The following is a 19,223-nucleotide window of genomic DNA, read 5'->3' on the forward strand; positions in this document are numbered from 1 at the left end:
TTGGAAGTGGGGATGAATACGCTTGAGAAGTGCTTGTTGCGGGAGGTGCGATTTATTTGATGTCGAGTGTATTTCTAAACCCTATAAGTATCTCAGTCATAAAGGTTAGTTAATACCCCTATCTGTCCTTCGGACACGGCCTGAGTCGAGGTCCGAGCCTACCGTGGCGCCCTCAGGCCGCGTCCGTAGTCCCCTCGATCGGGCCCACTAGAGTGAGCCCGCCGTAGGCTGGACTTTGGTCCAACACCGCGGTGGGCAACCCTCTAGTTGGGTTCGCCACTGATTGGGCGCCTTATGCGCTCGATACGGCCCGATCGCGAACGTCGGTCTGTGACCGACGCGGATAAGCCCACACTCGGCCTCGTCGGCACGCGCACCGACGATCGCCAAACGGCTAGAGTACCTTCTGTACTCGCCACTCTGCCCGGTGAAGCTGGAAAAGCTCTTCAAGCTACCAGCGCGCGTCCCTTCAAAGAAAGCTAGTTAATGTATGTCCTTACCGTCGGGTTCCCCGCTGGAGGCGCTGGAGAAGGAATGCGTGCGCGGGCGCAGCGCCAGCTCGTGCGCGCTCGCGTCGCCCTCCCCGCGCCCCGCCGCGCCCTCCTCCCACCCGCCCTCCTCGTCCGACGAGTCCTCGTGCGTGCTCTGCGCAAAACAGCACCACCGTTATGTCTAGTCCGGTCGGCGAGCACGCAGAATTTCGTCCAATGACCCCAAGCTACCTATCCTTATCGCTCGCGCGTAATTATATTGCGCGACTGTGTGACGGGTGGCAGCAGTGAGAGTGCGAGCTCGACAGCAATATAATTATGCGCGAGCGATAAGGATGGGTAGCTTGGGGTCATTGGACGATTCTAAGTGCTTGGTGACCGGACTATAATCCCACCTCTGTTTCCCACCACTTCCACCCCTGTAAAGCTGGGCATTACGGCCAGACGGTTGGATTATGGTAGTCACGAAAAATTTCGTGGCCCGTCATCTGGCGTGATGATTTTTGGATGGACGTGAACTGACGCGAAAAGCTGACCAATTTAAGAGTCTTTAACCTACTGAAGGGCCTGGGCATTTTGTACGGGCGGGAGGCAGTGGTTGTAAGGCACCGCTCCCGTGCCCGGGATATGCGGTCAGGAAGGAAACTAACTCCCTAGTGAGCCTAGAGTCCCTATTCCCTAAGACACTAAGTCCCTAGAGCCCTAGCCCTGCCTAACAATAAATACTTAGACATAATAAGGTTTGATAGGAAGGAAGCTGTGCCCAGGTCGCCCAGGGCAGCAGGGCCAGGTGCCGATGCAGATGTACGATCGTGCTCGTACACATTTAATGACCTAAAGACCATTTTACATACGTACTGTACTATCAGAATTCACAGGTTACCGTTTCAATGTTTTTTGTATAGACGGAGGCCTCCCTTGATCACAACAGAGCCCTGAGCACATGCCTAGAATATCCAGTAGAAAAGTAGCCCTTCTTTTCTACTGGATATTTCAGTCACTCAAGATAGGCCTCAAGAATCGTCTTTATTTGTAAGTTCTTTCACGACGAGCAAATAAAAAGCATTTTTAACGAAAATAAACGTATTACAAAAAGTTACAAAACTCGCGTTGACCACTAGTTTAAATTGACATTTTATGTAATAAATTACATATTAGGCACTGGAACACTATTAAAAATTATATATCTAAATATCTCCCGATCGTATTCATCACACTAAAATTTGCTGTCAGCGGGATTCGAACCCACAACCGTGAACGTTACTAGACTGTTGTTATTTACAGCATAGGTTGGTTATATGTTAAAAGCGCCATCTACTAAGGTATTACCACATTATGTAACTCCAAAATACATATTGCTATTTACCAGCAAGGCTTCACCAATCGCTAGTTACACGAACCCTTTTGTCATTATTTGTTGTGATTCCAGGTTTTTACACAAAACACAATATTTGTATTGTTAAAGAGTATTATATGCGATCTATGTGAGTACTTAGAAATAGATTTACATAAGAAATGGGTGAGTTATCGTAAACCTTATATACTTCTTGCGACATCTCGTGGGTAGGGGAGAAAACCATTATATAGCGTGTTAAGCGTGCACAAAGAATGGCTAACAATGTTAAATTATTAATTGGTTCAATTATTTTTTTTATAAATTCTTCCCCTCTCCTAAAATGTTGTATCTAAAAATAATACCATACCATCTCCGTAACATTATGGATGCAATAAATAATTGACCGCCATGACATTGACAGATATGTCAAAATCCACCAATCACGCAGCATTTGGACCTCGCGTCTACGTATTGCTATCTGGCGGATTTTTCAATCGCGAAAACCCTCATTGAAGGAACTTTGAGTGTCATATCTGATAAATAAACTCAGATGAAATTGGTATAAATTTCTTGTATTTCAAAACGTATTCTTGAGATCATATTTACTAAGTATGTCACGTACACCGTAGATCGCACGTTGGCCATTCTTTCAGCTCGTACATTCACGTCACAGCTTCCGCCCCCGCCCGATAGATGGCGTTAACTGTATTGTACATAATATTTTATTTGAACAAAGGGTTATTAACCAGTAAATAGGTTGCAATACCTGCAGTGCTTTTTCACATGCGCAGTGTATATAGGGCAATATATGACGCACATCACCGTAATGACGTCAATCCAGTGCAATCACCTTTAGTAAAATGGGTCACTTATACATAACAGGTAGACTTGATTAAATTTTTTTTAATCTCCATTGGAATGGTTCAGTATTGTAAACAGAAAATTTCTCGAATTTTCTTGAAGTACTCATGGATCTTAATGGCACTTTCGTATCGCAATCTAAATATTGCAGGGCTTATACAATTTTAAGGGGCGAGTTTATTGAAGAATTTCACTTGGTAAATTTCGTGGTCAGCATTAGGCATTAGTTTGTGATAGCTACTTATAATTAATATAGTGAATGCTATACATTATACCTTTTTTGTGCTCTGAATAAATAAATAGCGATTAGTGAATTGGCAAACACTAATACGATATAGGTACTGTATGTATACGATACGGCAAAATCGTTTGGACATTTGGTCATCTCCGGTCATGAGGCCTCATGTAACTTTTCAATGTCTGACACCGGCCTGTGACAGTTAAAAAAGAGCTTATTATGAGTCTAAGCACACTTCTGAGCCATCATAAGAGCCTTTATAATCTTTGGCTGCGTGTTGCTTGTATTGACATGGGGACTTACAGAAATATCAGCTCCATCGATCTACGGAAAATAGTGATAAGGATAATAATAAGCGATCAAATTAGTCGTACTCTAGTACAGTGGGGCTAAAAAAAAGCGTGTGAATAGCGTTTTTGTGAAAATTACTCAGGGTATAGTATCTTAAAATTTGAAACAAAGGAACAAAGGATGGCTCCGCGGCGGGCAAAATCGATAATATCTGCGTTGCACATGCGTAGTTGCAACGGGTCAGCTTTTCCGCAGCGCTCGGGCCCCCCTCACGCACACAGATTCAGCGCACCCTCCGCGGGGGCCACCCTGGCCCCCCGAAGCGAGGGGTGGGGGCCCCCTCGCGATGACGCACATTCACGCCATTGGTCGCCGCCACGCACACTTACCAGTCTCGCGCACACATTCAAAGCCACACATCCTCGTTTGGACGTGTGCGTGAGCTATAAGGACAAGGAGGATAACATATACAGGGTGTTAGGTAAATGGGTATATGAGCCGACACTAGCCCATGTTAACATGGTCATATAAATGGTATGGTGAAGACAGAAATTTGATATCATCATTTTATTTTTTAAAATCTGATCTTTTATTTTTCATACAAATCAGATTTTATAAAATTTTTAGAATCTAATAAATTTTATAAAATCTGATTTGTATGAAAAATAAAATAATTAAAATGAAGATATCAATTTTCTGTCTTCACCATACCATTTATATGACCATGTTAACATGGGCTAGTGCCGGCTCATATACCCATTTACCTAACAGCCTGTAGATACGGATAATGTACAGTTACGGAATGAAAAGGTTCGTCAGTTTTCAAATTGATTCCTTCAACGAATCGCGAGCACATATTACCTTTTGAAACTACAGTTACAGAATAATCTCGAGTAAGAGAAAATAAATCTTTAACTGTTCGTCAGTAATGTTCAAAATTATTCAGATCAAAGTTGTTTGACGATTTATCTTGTCAAGAAGATTGATAAACTAAAACCTTCTTGTTGATTCAACCTGCCATTATTATTTCTAATAAATAAAAAAAAACCATTGTCAATTGGTCAATGTCATCATTGCATTGCACTGATGGGATAGAAAAATAAACAAGCAAAACCTTATTCGTTAGCAAACGTCATATTTATTTAAATGTTAGCAGCACTGTTTCTTGCACTGTTATGTTGGCAGGTTTGACTCTTACAGTACTTAGTGCAAGCGAAAACGGAAACTAAGGTGACGAACCTTTTCATTCCGCGACTGTACTAGGGAGCTACATCGTCGCCTGGATCCAGTAGTGAGCTCCCGCCCACCCGGCAGGCAGACGTGGCCTCAGCTCCAGGCTCAGGTTTTGGGGGTGGTTTTAGACTTAGTATGTGTTAGACAAGGCAAGAAAGCTCCTTGATTTTATTGTGTAATTTTCTTTTCATGTCGTGGTTCTCCTTATTTTTTGTTAACAATTATTTATTTCTACTTGTATTGGACTATGTCTTTTACAATACGAATTATAATATAATTTGTGTCAATATTTTAATTAACTATATTGCTGTACCTACCCGACTATACCATTTATATAGTACATAGTAATAATATACGATGTACTCGTATTTATGTGCAATAAATGATTATATAAATATAAGTATACCATACATTCTTATAATTACTACTATGAAAAATACATTCTTAATTATATTCGTTATTTTCATACTATACATATTTTTAGTTATGTTAAATGAATTAAAGCTTTTATTTATGGATCAGTCTATTAACCGACAATTTTAATTACATTTTTCCTTCAATCAACATTTTTGTACAATTTACGCAAGTATTTTACTCGTTCGTGATAGAAAATAGCTACCTTTTATACAAATAATAACGCTGACTGTACTTCGGCGGAAATATGATCACAAAGGAAATTGGCTGCACCCCGGGAAATATATGAAAACGTATACGGAAAAGTAATCGTAATGATTATCGGAAACCACCCTGGTATCAGACTTCTGCTTACATGATTTATTACACCGATCTTGTCGCGACAAGGAAAATTTTCCGTGCTTTAAGCGATTTTGTGAAAAATATTACTGGCAGGTAGCTAATTGCTCACAACTTCACAAGATAGGCCACCTTAATTGATGTTTATTGTCCGTGGTTATCTTTTCATAAAGGTTTTAAACCTTTGTTTGTCACCTGTCATCCGCTTTGCAACGGAGGGAAGTCGAACCTTGACTTCGAACTCCTCCTATGTTCTTCTGATTAATTTCGTTGCGGATCCAATGACGGTTTAACTTTCCCCCGGGACAAACTTGACCATCACTGGTTGGGTTTTTATTGGCGGTCAAGCTGTAGATTCTGGCTACACAGGAGTTGCAGCCGTGGGAAAGAGAGGTGGGAATAGTCTCGGTACTGAAACTGTCAATGTGCCAGTTATACCAGGAGTTATTCTCGGGTAAAAGTTTGGTCGAATCGGGCCTTAATGACGCCCGTATTCACAAATATTACTATGAGGTCTGACAGTGCGCGTGGACACACGAACCAATCACAGAGCTCTATACAACGCTGTGCGTTCGATTTGCTTCTTCACTTAAGCAAGTATCGTTTGTGAATAAGCTCTAACCTAAAAAGAATCAATAAGCTCTAAGGTCCAGAACAGACGGCGAAACGCAACTGCAACGAAACTGCAAATTTGTGATGATTCAGATGAATGAAACTGAAACTGAAAGTTTCAATCTGGTCGCGTCTGGTCTCTCAACGGACGCTATGGCAGAAACTTAGATGCAACTCAAAACTTTTGCAGTTTCGTTGCAGTTGCGTTTCACCGTCTGTTCTGGGGCTAACCCAAATAGAATCCATACCGGGAGTGGAGGCCTAGTGCTCTAAGACACATTAGACACCAGTACCACCACAATCATAATTGTAATAATAAATAATCTAGTTGTAATACTTGCTTGAATGTCGAGTATGATCACAGAATAAGTAATAGTACAGGTACAGAAGGATTACTCCGCAAGACGATTTAAATAAATGCGAGTCTTGCTGCGACGCGATACAGTGGAATTCAGCTCGCACAGCACTACGTACCTACAATTTTATTCACCTATAAGTTTTGTCTCTTTCTATCGTGTGCCTCTGAACTCTTCTTACGCTGTTAGGGTTGCTGTCTAGTGAAAAAAATAATTAATCTACTTATATGTCATGAGGTACGTACCTCATGACACGTATGTATGTAAGTACGCATTCATTATGGAAAACCTTGGGAGAGGCCTTTGTCCAGCAGTGGACGTCATTTGGCTGAAACGAACGAACGCATTCTGAGTAGTAGTCATGGTAGGTTAGGTTCCTATACTATCCTAAGAATTATTGATTACCTACATGACCAACATACCTTTCAGCATCTTTAGGAAGCGAAAAAAAAGATAAATCCGGTATATTTCTTTTTGAATTTAAACACCCGAACGCCGCATAATATTTCTTTCTCTTTATGTTCATTTTTAAATAATACTTCGATCATAGAATTATGTACTACAACGCACGCCAGCGTCCTGACGGGCGCGCGCGTGCCACTCGACTGATATAATACCCGCCGGCGGGGCGCTTCGCTGTAGGTAATTATCGGATGTACCGCGCGGAGTGAGCCAGGCCTGGTATGATACCTTGGTGGTGTGGGCGTGGTCGGGCGGGCGCGGCCGCTGCGGCGGGCTGCGCTCCGGCGCGGCGCCCTCGTCGCGCTCCTCGCTGAGCAGCCGCCGGCGCACGCCCCAGTTGAAGTTGTCCGAACTCTCGCCCTGCAACGCACATCAAAACAATGCTTCAGTCTTACGAAAAAAAATATCCTCAAACAAAGCAAACGAATGAGGGTTTTCGCGAATGAAAAATCCGCCAGATGGCAATACGTAGACGCGAGATCCAAATGCTGCATGATTGGTTATTTTTGACATGACATTGACAGATATGTCAAAATCCACCAATCACGCAGCAGTCAGACCCCACTTCCACGTCCCGCCATCTAGCGGATCTTTCATTCGCGAAAACCCTCATTGAGAGCCTCTACCTTTTATCAAGTAAATTAATAAGAGCTACTAACTACAGATCATTTTAATAACTATAAATGCAAAGCTACTTATAATGGCCACTAATTGATGTTGGCTACCGCCGAAATAAAGGGTAGCAAGATAAAAGCCCGTGACGACCCTCCGGTACCATGCGTTAATTGGAGGAGGGCACTTAATTGGAGGTACTAATACGCTTGCAAACAAATAAAATCTGTGTATAATATTTGGGACTCAATATATGCGTTAAGTAGACATAATAATCACTCTACAATTTAGATTTTACAGTTATTTACATTTACAAGCCTCAAAAGACCAAAATAGCTGTTGTATAATATGTTAAATACGAGTAACAATTAACTAAGCATAATTACTGCAATTTTATGTATCTACAAAGCTACTGAAGTAAAACTAATCTTTCAAACGATATACTGTTGCAAACGCACCTCTCCCCATTTGGTATACTGTAGCTTTGCTTGAAAACACACTGAATAAAACAATTCTAAAGGCAGGACTACAAAGATCCGAGTTATTTGTAAAGATTTTCCCGGAATTCGAATTCGTGTAGTCCGTGCCTAAAACGCAGCCACTTACCTCAATGCTCTCGCTCTCGTACTCCAAGAAGTCGAAGTCCTTGAAGACCCCAAAGTGGTCCGTAGGCGGGGCGGCCGCGGAAGGCTCATTCCCCGGAGTGCCCGACACCTCCTCCAGCGAGGAAGCCATCGACGACTCTCGCTCGAGCAACTCCGAGCTTTGGCTGAAGATCACCTGCGGAACCACAGCGACACGCGATTAGAAGCCAGTCGGACAGTGATGGGAACTCATGCAACGACGGGGAGCAAGACAGTCACGTCAGCATAGTCACATCTTACGAGAAGCAGAATAGATCAGCTGTAGAAAAGAAAGATTCGTTACGTCAGGTAATGGACATACAAACAGGCAGCACGTTGACTATTGTAGGGTTGTATCGTACAGAGACAAGATACAGGAATTTAATTACATTTGTACTTTTGTTAATTTGGAGCTATGTCACCAAAAGATTTTGTAGCTACTACAACAAGAGCTTTTATGTTTAGTGAAATGACAAAATGTCGTCAGCGTAATGTCATAGCTACTATCCAAACCTAGGTAGGTAGCTACAGCTAAAAAAATTAAATTGGAATGTCGTAAACTCCTAAACTAATCAAAACAGTAAATTAATTATTCTGACGCTTTAGAATAACTTTACCGCAAATTGCAGCAACGGATAAAAATGTATCTAGGTATTATTCTGTGTCTAGACGTAAATATCAGGCACGTTTTTTACTAAGAATAGGTAAATTATGTTAATATTGAGATCAGATTGATAAGTTGCACTGGACAGTATTGCGCGTTTGAATACATTTCATCTGTTTTTGTCGAGTGAAAGATGAGAATACATGGCACGATCACGATCCGATCAAAACACAAAATTAGACTAAAACTTATTAATTTATTGATGTTACTTAAAAATACAGTAACGTTGTGCGTGCGTGTCACAGAAATAAAAAATATTGTAAATAAATAATTAATAAATACCTACACAGACAGTCCTGAGGTAAACAAACCGCTATCCAAGTTACAAAGTGTCATGAACAGTTCTAGCTCTGATCGTGAACCAGGTAGAGACAGTTGAGTACTAATGAGGACAGTGTAGCAACATAATAATGTATTGAATGTGTGGAAATAAACTGTAAGAAGCATAAGCGATAGGATGACGTCGATGCGTGTGTCGTGTCGTCGCCGGGCCGTCGCGAGGTCGCCGCGGCGCCGTGCCGAGATCGTGACGTGCTCGTGGAGCTAACGTGACATCTAAACGTCGGTCCCCATCGAACGAGCAACCTAATCGTGTTGTGTTGCCAGGTACACATCCAAAGAGAGTCGATTTTCGCGATTTGTTAAGAAATTGTATTAGCTAATACAATTTTAAATTAGTTTGGTGTGTTCAATCGTTTTGAAAATGATTGTAAGATTGAATTTACTAATGGATAAATAAATAAATTAAAATCCCAAAAATATATTCATCTATCATAGTCAAATAATTCCCCGCAAAAGGTGTAAACGTCCCCTGAAGCGACCTGGCAACACGAGCGTAGCCTGTACAGAGGGTGTATGCGTGGAAGCGATTGCGACAAAACGAGTAGGCGAGTTACCTTCGAACATAAAGTGGTTATTAAATCATCCTAGTCGCAGCGATGCATAAAAATTTCATGTCATTATTGTATGCTCACTGTTCGTGTACTGAGAGTTCGTATGTACGGAAGCCCTCACCACACAAGTACTCTGCCAAAAGATGTTAGTTTGTAAACGAATTTGATCTTTATTAGTGTGGGGGTGGAAGCGGCATTTGTACTTACAGATGGGCTCTTGGGCAGACCAACTCTTTGGCCGCATGTAGTTAGTAGGTTGACGAGGCACTCCCGGACGCGACTCTGTGAAAAAACAAAACGTATGAGCAACATATATCTCATGAAACACTTAACAACTTTAAATAATACGCATTTCTTGACATAATGCAGGAATATACAAAAACTTTTATGTTGACCAGAACAGGAATCGAACCTGGACACAGATAAAAGGTTCGCAACCATCGGGCTTTTAGACACGTACTACAACACGTACGAGTATTAGTATACGTAATCAGCATGGTCTATTAGACTCTATACATGCGAATGCTCATTTTCTTCTCACTCTACTAAACTCGTGTGACCCATTTTAAAGTCTATTAATGCCAATTTCGGTTGTTTAATCGCAAAGGAATAATTATTGTGGAAAACCTTGGGGGAGGCCTTTGTCCAGCAGTGGACGTCATTTGGCTGAAACGAGAATCGCGAAGGGTCGGAACAATTGAAGTTTACAGTATGATATCAATAAAAAGAACCCAGTCGCACTGGTTCCGATCGTTTTGTGTAAATCCCCCTTGACGTCGCAGCCTGGATGGAGGGGATCGGGCTCCGGGCCTGCTCCGGGCTGCGCTCGCGAGTTCCTCGCATATCTCGCGCGGACACGTCGTCGGCTACACGTCTCCGGGCCAATTAACATAGTGCATTTTTTTTATTCCCGTCGCCGACTGCTTCATACAAATGTAAGCAATTTATTTTTGTTCTAGTAAAGTTCTGTTTTTAAACAACTGTCCGGTTTGTCTGGAAGAGATCGCGATTTGCGATCGCCTGAATTTGTGCTGTTTCCATTAAAATTTATATTTCAGATATAGGTAATCAAAGGAAGTTTCATTTATTGATAATCTTTTTTCGATGGATTTTTTATGTGTCAAATCAAACTTATTTAGTTCATAATACTAAATAAGATTGATTTGAAAAAATAGGGTGTCTTCATAAATAAAAAAGATTTCTTCTAATTTCTAATGCAAAACGTTTGATGTTACAGTGTGCATCCGACGGGTGGTGGAAAATCCAGGGAACATCATAGCTGTGAGTATTAATAGTTCTATTCATCTAATTTTAAGGTCTGACACCGTAACATTTTGTAGATAATATCCATCCAACCATGGCGAAAACTTATACCTAATCTGTCATAAACATAATCATTTGCTGGCGATCTCTGTTCATATTCTAAATTAATTTCTCATTGGCAATATTTGGCTCTGCATTTCGGCGAATTACCCCAGTGTGCGTCCCGCCAGGGGGACACAGTGTACTATATGCAGCGTAGGCTTTATCACTGTACGGCGGCGGCATATCAATTATTGACTTATTACGACGCGACGTACAATTCCATGGCGATGTTTCGATGGATTTGATTACAATTGACAGTTAATGCAGTTTACATTGGGTATAGTGTAGGTGCAAATCATTAAAGGCTGTTTAATTAATTGTGGGTTGACGGAAATCCCTACTTCCTTACTAATATTATAAATGTGAAAGTGACTTTAGTCTGACACGCTTTCACGCCACACGAACCGATTTGATGAAATTTTGTTTTGAGTCCCGAAATAGGACATAGGATAGTTTTTATCCCGGTTTTTGAAACGGACGCGCGCGATACAGTTTTTCAGTAACAGACAAAATTTTACAAAAACTAAGAATGTTATAAAACACATACATAGATTTCAATAAAAATACACTTTATTGAAGTGATGATAACTGAATTTTATTTTATATTTACATGGCGGTAAATGCGGTAATATTAAATTGTGTAAGGTGTCAGGGATGTATCAACTGAGTTTTCTTTTTACTTTTTTATACCTACCTCACAAATGCATAATAAAGGAATCTTCGTTAAAAGTAAGAGTACCTAGTTAATGTAATAATATAATTGCTCTGTATTGGTTAACACTTAATAATGATCCAGTCTCGGTGTTTATGAAAATAAAAACTCTTTTAAATATTTTTCAATACTTCATGGTTCTGATATTGGTCGACTAATACACACTTGTGTGTTACGTACGTACGTTTAAATTACGCTAGTTAGGTATTCAGATGTTATTAATTTTAGATACAGTTTGATCTTTATTCATTTATTCAGGATTAAATTATTGTACCTACAATTCGGATTGAAAGATGTTTCACATTGGTACCTACTTATTGTACTTTATGCGTATAACTTTGTATAGCATTTTGTCTGCGATTGTTTTCGAATATTTTACATGAATTGTCCAATACTTTTTTTTTGTCTGGCATTTTCAAACAGTCACGTTTTTATCACTGCAATGAGGGTTTTCGCGAATGAAAGATCCACTAGATGGCGGGTCGTGGATGTGGGGTCTGACTGCTGCGTGATTGGTGGATTTTGACATATCTGTCAATGTCATGTCAAAAATAACCAATCATGCAGCATTTGGACCTCGCGTCTACGTATTGACACCTGGCGGATTTTTCATTCGCGAAAACCCTCATTGTCATGCAACGCGAACGTTTAAAGCGTTTTTACTAAAGCTTAATGGCAAAGTAATACAACTATGTATGTAGTTCCAGCATAGTCATGGAACCTTGTGACGCTACGATAGGCTTCATTATCGTTTCAGCCATAGGACGTCCACTGCTGAACCTATGTCATTGGAGGAGGTATATGCCTCCCCCAACCTAACTTCTACATCGCACGGTTGGTAGCGGCCTGCATCCAGCGCCTTCCTGCTACCTTTATCAGGTCGTCGGTCCACTTTGTGTGTACGATAGGTTTGTGTACTTGTAACTATCTTAAGATAAATGACTCTACCCAAATAAATAAAATAATCTTCACATTGTAACAACTTCCAAATTAAATCCGCTTTCTATGGCTGCTTTGCGGCCTTAGTGGCTCTGTTTTTTAATTGTATCCAAGCATTTAGTTCGACACTGATATCATCTGACTGATATAGAATAGTCGCCATAGAAGATTGAAGATGAGAAGAAGCGGAAGCAGCAAATATAGATAATACAATGATTTGTGCATTGAAAACGAATTTATCGTTCGTTGATTGGACCCGATGTTATCGAAGGCCTTCGTTCCATCTGGCCCATCACACCACCAGCCGGTGATTGACGACAGTCCAAGTCACTGTGATGTCTATCGTTACTTAGATATCACGTTGGTCTTGGAAATATCCGTCTTTCACGCGCACCCTTCACAGTCATCATCATTGGACAGTCATCTTGACGCAAGAGGAGAAGCAAGATACCCCGAAAATGTATTCATCTTAGCATAATATCGTCACAAAGTACTCAGAAACATGAATTTTAATACTGTGTATAATATTTTCTTTCTTGATTGATGTTATAATGTGTTGAATTTTTTGGTTACTATTGTTTAAATAATATTGTATGTGTGACGTACCTACTCTGAATTTAAGATTATGTATACATGGAATTACGAATTTATCGTTCGTTGATTGGACCCGATGTTATCGAAGGCCTTCGTTCCACCTGACCCATCACACCACCAGCCGGTGATTGACGACAGTCCAAGTCACTGTGATGTCTATCGTTACTTAGATATCACGTTGGTCTTGGAATTATCCGTCTTTCACGCGCATTCGTCACAGTCGTCATTGGACAGTCATCTTGACGCAAGAGGAGTAGCAAGATACCCCGAAAATGTATTCATATTAGCATAATATCGTCATAAAGTACTCAGAAACATGAATTTTAATACTGTGTATAATATTTTCTTTCTTGATTGATGTTAAAATGTGTTGAATTTTTTGGTTATTATTGTTTAAGGCCTGATTTTTCAATCGTCGGATAACTTTTATCTGAAGAATAAGTTTGACACATTGACAGTTCCAGTATGGGAAATATGTCAATTGACAAACTTATTCTTCGGTTAAAATTTATCTGACGATTGAAAAATCGGCCCTAAATAATATTGTATGTGTGACGTACCTACTCTGAATTTGGAATTATGTATGAGTACCTACCCGTGTAGGTACTTATCTTAGTAGGCCGATTATCTACACAAATTATTACTTCGTAGTGGCGGCGTAGCTTGGGTTGGCACCCGGGGCGATCAAGTCAAGTCAAGTCACAAGTCCTATGGCACCCCCTGGTACGCCCCAGGATTTTGGAAATTTTGATGAGCCAAGTAGATGGTATTTAGGAGATAGGCGTTAATTTATTCTAACCATTAACCTATTATTTTTTGAGTTTACGATATGATGTAATCTCATTTTTAAGCTTTAAATAATGAAATGTTGAAGAACGGTGCACATGCAAGGTTCTTTTGTTATTTTTATTGTTTATTTTAATGCATTTATAATTAAGTTGCATTTGTAGTAAGTGTAGTAAAGTGATTCTGTGTCAATAGCTGAATGCTGTATTTACTTTCTAAGCTCTGACAATATAATATTTTTAGAATTATGCACCAGGTCTTTTAAGTTTTTCTGTTTTTAGGGTTCCGTACCTCAAAAAGAAAAAACGGAACCCATAAAGGATCACTTTGTTGTCCGTCTGTCTGTCTGTCAAGACCCTTTATCTCAAGAACGCGTGGACGTATCAAGTGGAAATTCACATGAAATATTTAAGTCTATTGTTCCTTTAAGCTGTGAAAATATCAAACTTTTAAGCCAAGCCAATCAAAAGATACAGCCGATTATGTCGATATTTTCAACAATTTTTTTTTCAGTATTACACACTTTTGATTAGTTCATTTGAAGAATTAGTGACTAGATTTTTTGCACTATAATCTAATCATTAATTCTACAGTGTAATTGTCAAAATCACACCAAAGAAGATCGAAGATACAGAATTATGTGTGATAACGTTTTCGGTGGCTACATGAAACGGATACTGTTTATTTATCTTTTGTTCACTGACAAATAAATTGTATCTGTTATGTAGCTATTGAACTGTCACGAACAGAGAAGACACCAGAAGTACAAGAATCGAAATACGAAAGGGTAGAAAGGGGATTGTTGGGAACCGATAGTGGATTGTTTTTTTTATAATAATTGTCGTAAAAATGTAACAGACAGACACAGCACTTAAGATATTAATATGAATACATGTAAAGTTCAGAGTTGAGGGGCAGGTTTTAAGTTTAATAATTTTATGTAATTTAATTAATATAACTACAGGGTGGAATTTTGTAATGCCACCTGAAGAGAAAGTACCTACCCTTAATACTGTAAATAGAAAATGTATGCAGTTCTATTTCTTTTCTAAAATAAAGTAATGTTTTCTTTGAGTGAAATTTTCTATCTAGAATATTAAAAGTGCTTTCCCTCCAGGTAGCATTTTAAAATTCCACCCTTTATAGATGTAAGACTCGACTTCAAGATGTAGTCTGAAGAATGAAGAAACTGAAAACTGAAACTGTGTCCGCAGCCGCTGCGGCTGCTACCAAACGCTTGTTGTGGTCAAGTCTTTGGTCACAGCCGGTAGCAATTGCGGTACACACTCGTCAGCCAAGATAGAAGAGGAATTAGCCAAGATTGATCCTGCTAGATGCTAGCACAGCATGCATATTGCAAACAACACGTAGGTACTTAAACTACTACAACGCCAATGGTCTGGTATTTATTATCCACTATACAGGGTGTTTCTTGTAAGGTGTCAAGCCGAAGGCAGGTGATAGGTGAGGACTAGATCTATCGATTTCACCCCCATGTATGTTCTACGATTTTTCGTAGTTTAGAAGTTATCGTTAATTTTGTGATTTTTTCAAATTTTATGACCTAGTGGCTTAATTTTTTTTTATCTTTTTTTTGGGTTGACTTTTCTCAGATTTCTTTTTTTTGACAGATTCCCTATTAGTTGCAGATATTTGTAAAAAATAATCACCTTCCTATCTTTGATGCAAGATACAAAATTTTTGCTAGAAACATAAAAAATATGCTTTTAGCAGAACATTCTAAAATTTTCAACTGAAATGTATGAGAAAAAAAAAGAATTTCCATAGGTCCAAAATAATTTTAAAAACTGCGCAGTTTTCTAAACTTTCATAATAACACAAAAAAACATGTACTTAATAGGCCATTATTTTCTGTAATCGCTCCACTCTAATAGGTAGGTATATCAAATTTAATCGTAAAGTAACAATCACCACTGTGGTCAAGTGGTAAGACTACCTATTTAGGACAGCCAATTCCTCTGTGGTTTAGGATTCCGGGTGAAGCTCGCTGATCATCCATCAGTTTCCAACTTTCCATCAGGTCAGATGAAGGGCAAGAGCTTCCTCGTTGTGGATAAAAAATGTTCTGTTCAGTTATTGTCTCTAAACGTGTTCTACGTAACGTAAACTTAGTGGATTGCAAACATTAGTTAGTCCTAAGAAAGTCAAAAACATGTAACGGAATCTCCGACTTAGTACTTTAGTAGAGCGATTACAGAAAATAATGGCCTATTAAGTACATGTTTTTTTGTGTTATTATGAAAGTTTAGAAAACTGCGCAGTTTTTAAAATTATTTTGGACCTATGGAAATTCTTTTTTTTTCTCATACATTTCAGTTGAAAATTTTAGAATGTTCTGCTAAAAGCATATTTTTTATGTTTCTAGCAAAAATTTTGTATCTTGCATCAAAGATAGGAAGGTGATTATTTTTTTTCAAATATCTGCAACTAATAGGGAATCTGTCAAAAAAAAGAAATCTGAGAAAAGTCAACCCAAAAAAAAGATAAAAAAAAATTAAGCCACTAGGTCATAAAATTTGAAAAAATCACAAAATTAACGATAACTTCTAAACTACGAAAAATCGTAGAACATACATGGGGGTGAAATCGATAGATCTAGTCCTCACCTATCACCTGCCTTCGGCTTGACACCTTACAAGAAACACCCTGTATAATGTATTCTTGTTGAAAGATAGGTACTTTAATCTGTCAATTATGATGGCTTTAATCATGCTATAGTCCACGCCAGATGAAGCTGACATATTTTCCTACAAATTAAATCGTCATTGATACCGAGCTCCCTATGTACAGTCGCGGAATGAAAAGGTTCGTCACCTTAGTGTCGGTTTTCGCTTGCACTAGGTACTGTGAGTCAAACCTGCCAACATAACAGTGCAAGAAACAGTGCTGCTAACATTTAAATAAATATGACGTGTGCTAACGAATAAGGTTTTGCGTGTTTATTTTTCTATCCCATCGCATTGATGGGATAGAAAAATAAACAAGCAAAACCACTGCAATGATGACACTGACCAATTGACAATAGTTTTTTTATTTAATAGGAATATTAATGGCGGGTTGAACCAACAAGAAGGTTTTAGTTTATCAATCATAATAATCTTCTTGACAAGATAAATCGTCAAACAACTTTGATCTGAATAATTTTGAACTTTACTGACGAACAGTTAAAGATTATTTTCTCTAACTCGAGATTATTCTGTAACATAGTTTCAAAAGGTAGTTAATATTATGTGCTCGCGATTCGTTGAAGGAATCAATTTGAAAACTGACGAACCTTTTCATTCCGTGACTGTACTTTTTTATTATTTACTACTATCTCTAGTGATTTAAGATTTTTAAATTTTTATTGCAAGGTGAGTAATTAACTGATATTGAGTTTATTTTGTTATACTTGGAATATTGTCAGTATCTGTTGGCGCGAACTATATTGTAGCGTAATATTTTTTCTAAGCAGTCCAAGTATGCCAACAGCCGCCATCAGAGAATTCAGACTTCGCCGTCTTCACAGACCTACACTGGTTACTTTGGATATTGTGAAATCTGATTGATGAAATATGTACTTCAGATTTCGCTATATCTATTGTGATCGTTAAAATCTGAGCTCACCAGATTGAACGTACAGAACTCGCCTTTGTTTTGCGGCAGGTTTCGATAGCGTATTACCAGGATTTAGTTTGTTTCGTTTCCGATTTAGTAAGCAACCTACCGCTGAAAGGAACGAACGAACGAAGCAACCTACCTCCTCTAATGAGCTACTGAACTGATAAAGAGAACAAAGGTGGAAGAACTGAAAGCAGAACAGGAGACACGGATCATTTGCACTTTCTAGTAGATATTTATTTTTGTTTGTAAATGTGTATTTGTGAGTTTCATTAATTTGGTAGTTTTTTTAGCATTATTCGGTTTTTTATTGTATGTTTTTATTTTTACTTTTTATACATGCAATAGATTTTTTTTTCATTTATGTTTGTTTAAACTTAATTGTCTCATGCGGAAGATGTAGACAAACCTCCTTTTTAGTTGTTTATGGTTTTGTCTAATTATTTTATTTTTTACTTTTGTCTTTTGTTGCATTACGATGGCGTAACAGAATTGTTGTGTTTTAATTTATCTTCCCATTTTACATAAGTTTTGTCCTTTTTTTAACAGAAAATTTAAAGGCTTTGCTATCTTTGATGGTTTCTTTGGAAGTTATCCATATCAGTTTTGTTTTAAAACCAATTCCGATATGGGTTATCTTCCATGAATTTGTTAAAATCACTACAAAGAAAATTAAAGAAAAATTTTTTGAAGACCTGGAGAGAAGACGTGGACGGGAATAGATAGACAGACGCTGCCAAGATTATTTTTCTACTTTCTGTGCACTTTTTTGGGGTCGGTTTAATTTTGGAGAGTCCATTCAGCAATAGACCATCCTAAATCTCTTTGTTTTCTTAATTTATTTATTATTTCTTTTTAGATTTAGACATTTTCGATAGTTTTTAGGTAGGTGAATTAAGTTATCCCATCAAAAACAAAAAATCATAAATTGAATTTACTCTCTTAAATCATTGAAATCACATCAAAGAAGATCGAAGATACGAAATTCGAAGATGTTAGAAGCGTAAAATGGAACACACAGGCAAAGTGAAATATTTTTATGTTTTATATCTTAGCGAGAACTGATTTTCTTTTCTTTCCATCTTTTTTCCTCTCATCCTTTTGTTATCTACTCTCCTTTATTTTCGTTCACCTTTTATCCCCTTCTTTTTCCGTCTCCCTGCGTTTACCCTATCGCACGGTAATACTATCTATACAGTATTCCAACTCAGCCATATTTTTGAAATAAATGTCAACAGCCCCGCGGTACGTCACGGTATGACAACATGCGATAGGGCTGCTTACCTACAGTACCCATTCTAATTACATCTGTCTACTTAGAATTTCCGTTTAGTTCTGTGATTGTATTTTTTTTTTATTTAGACAAACAAAATACTTTGTAAATGGAATAGGATAAAAATGCGTGTAGTTTTGTAATAAATAAATCTTTGGACAATTTCACACAGCGCCAGCTAGCCCCAAAGTAAGCAACTTAATGCTTGTGTTATGGGTGCTAGCTTAACGGATATACTACTTATATGTATACTTTTTTTTTATAAATACATAAATATTATACATAGTCACACCCAGACCCGTCACAGAAATTAAAATTCATCATTTCAATTTCTGCCCGGCCGGGAATCGAACCCGGGACCTCTCGGCATAATAGTCCGTTCTGAACCACTACACCAAACGGCCGACATTTGTGATTACTAGATTTAATTTTAAAAAATATACTAATATAATTTTGAATCTACTAATAATAATAAGTACTTAATGACCTGTTACTTTAATTTCAGGCG

The 19,223-nt window shown here is 38.5% G+C and overlaps 1 protein-coding gene across 1 annotated transcript in view; it reads right to left on the bottom strand.

Annotated features, from left to right (window-relative positions):
• LOC114353605 (protein furry-like) overlaps positions 1 to 19,223 on the bottom strand; it is a 70,866-nt gene that overhangs the window by 4,879 nt on the left and 46,764 nt on the right. The window contains exons 15-18 of the mRNA XM_028305666.1: positions 9,633 to 9,707; positions 7,852 to 8,025; positions 6,862 to 6,993; positions 501 to 645 (exon numbers count right to left, since the gene is read on the bottom strand). Of these exons, the coding sequence (XP_028161467.1) occupies positions 501 to 645; positions 6,862 to 6,993; positions 7,852 to 8,025; positions 9,633 to 9,707 (526 nt within the window). The remainder of the gene's footprint in view (positions 1 to 500; positions 646 to 6,861; positions 6,994 to 7,851; positions 8,026 to 9,632; positions 9,708 to 19,223) is intronic.

Source organism: Ostrinia furnacalis, unplaced genomic scaffold (assembly GCF_004193835.3).
Source record: "Ostrinia furnacalis isolate ACB-3 unplaced genomic scaffold, ASM419383v2 OfSCF1745, whole genome shotgun sequence".
NCBI lineage: Eukaryota > Metazoa > Arthropoda > Insecta > Lepidoptera > Crambidae > Ostrinia > Ostrinia furnacalis.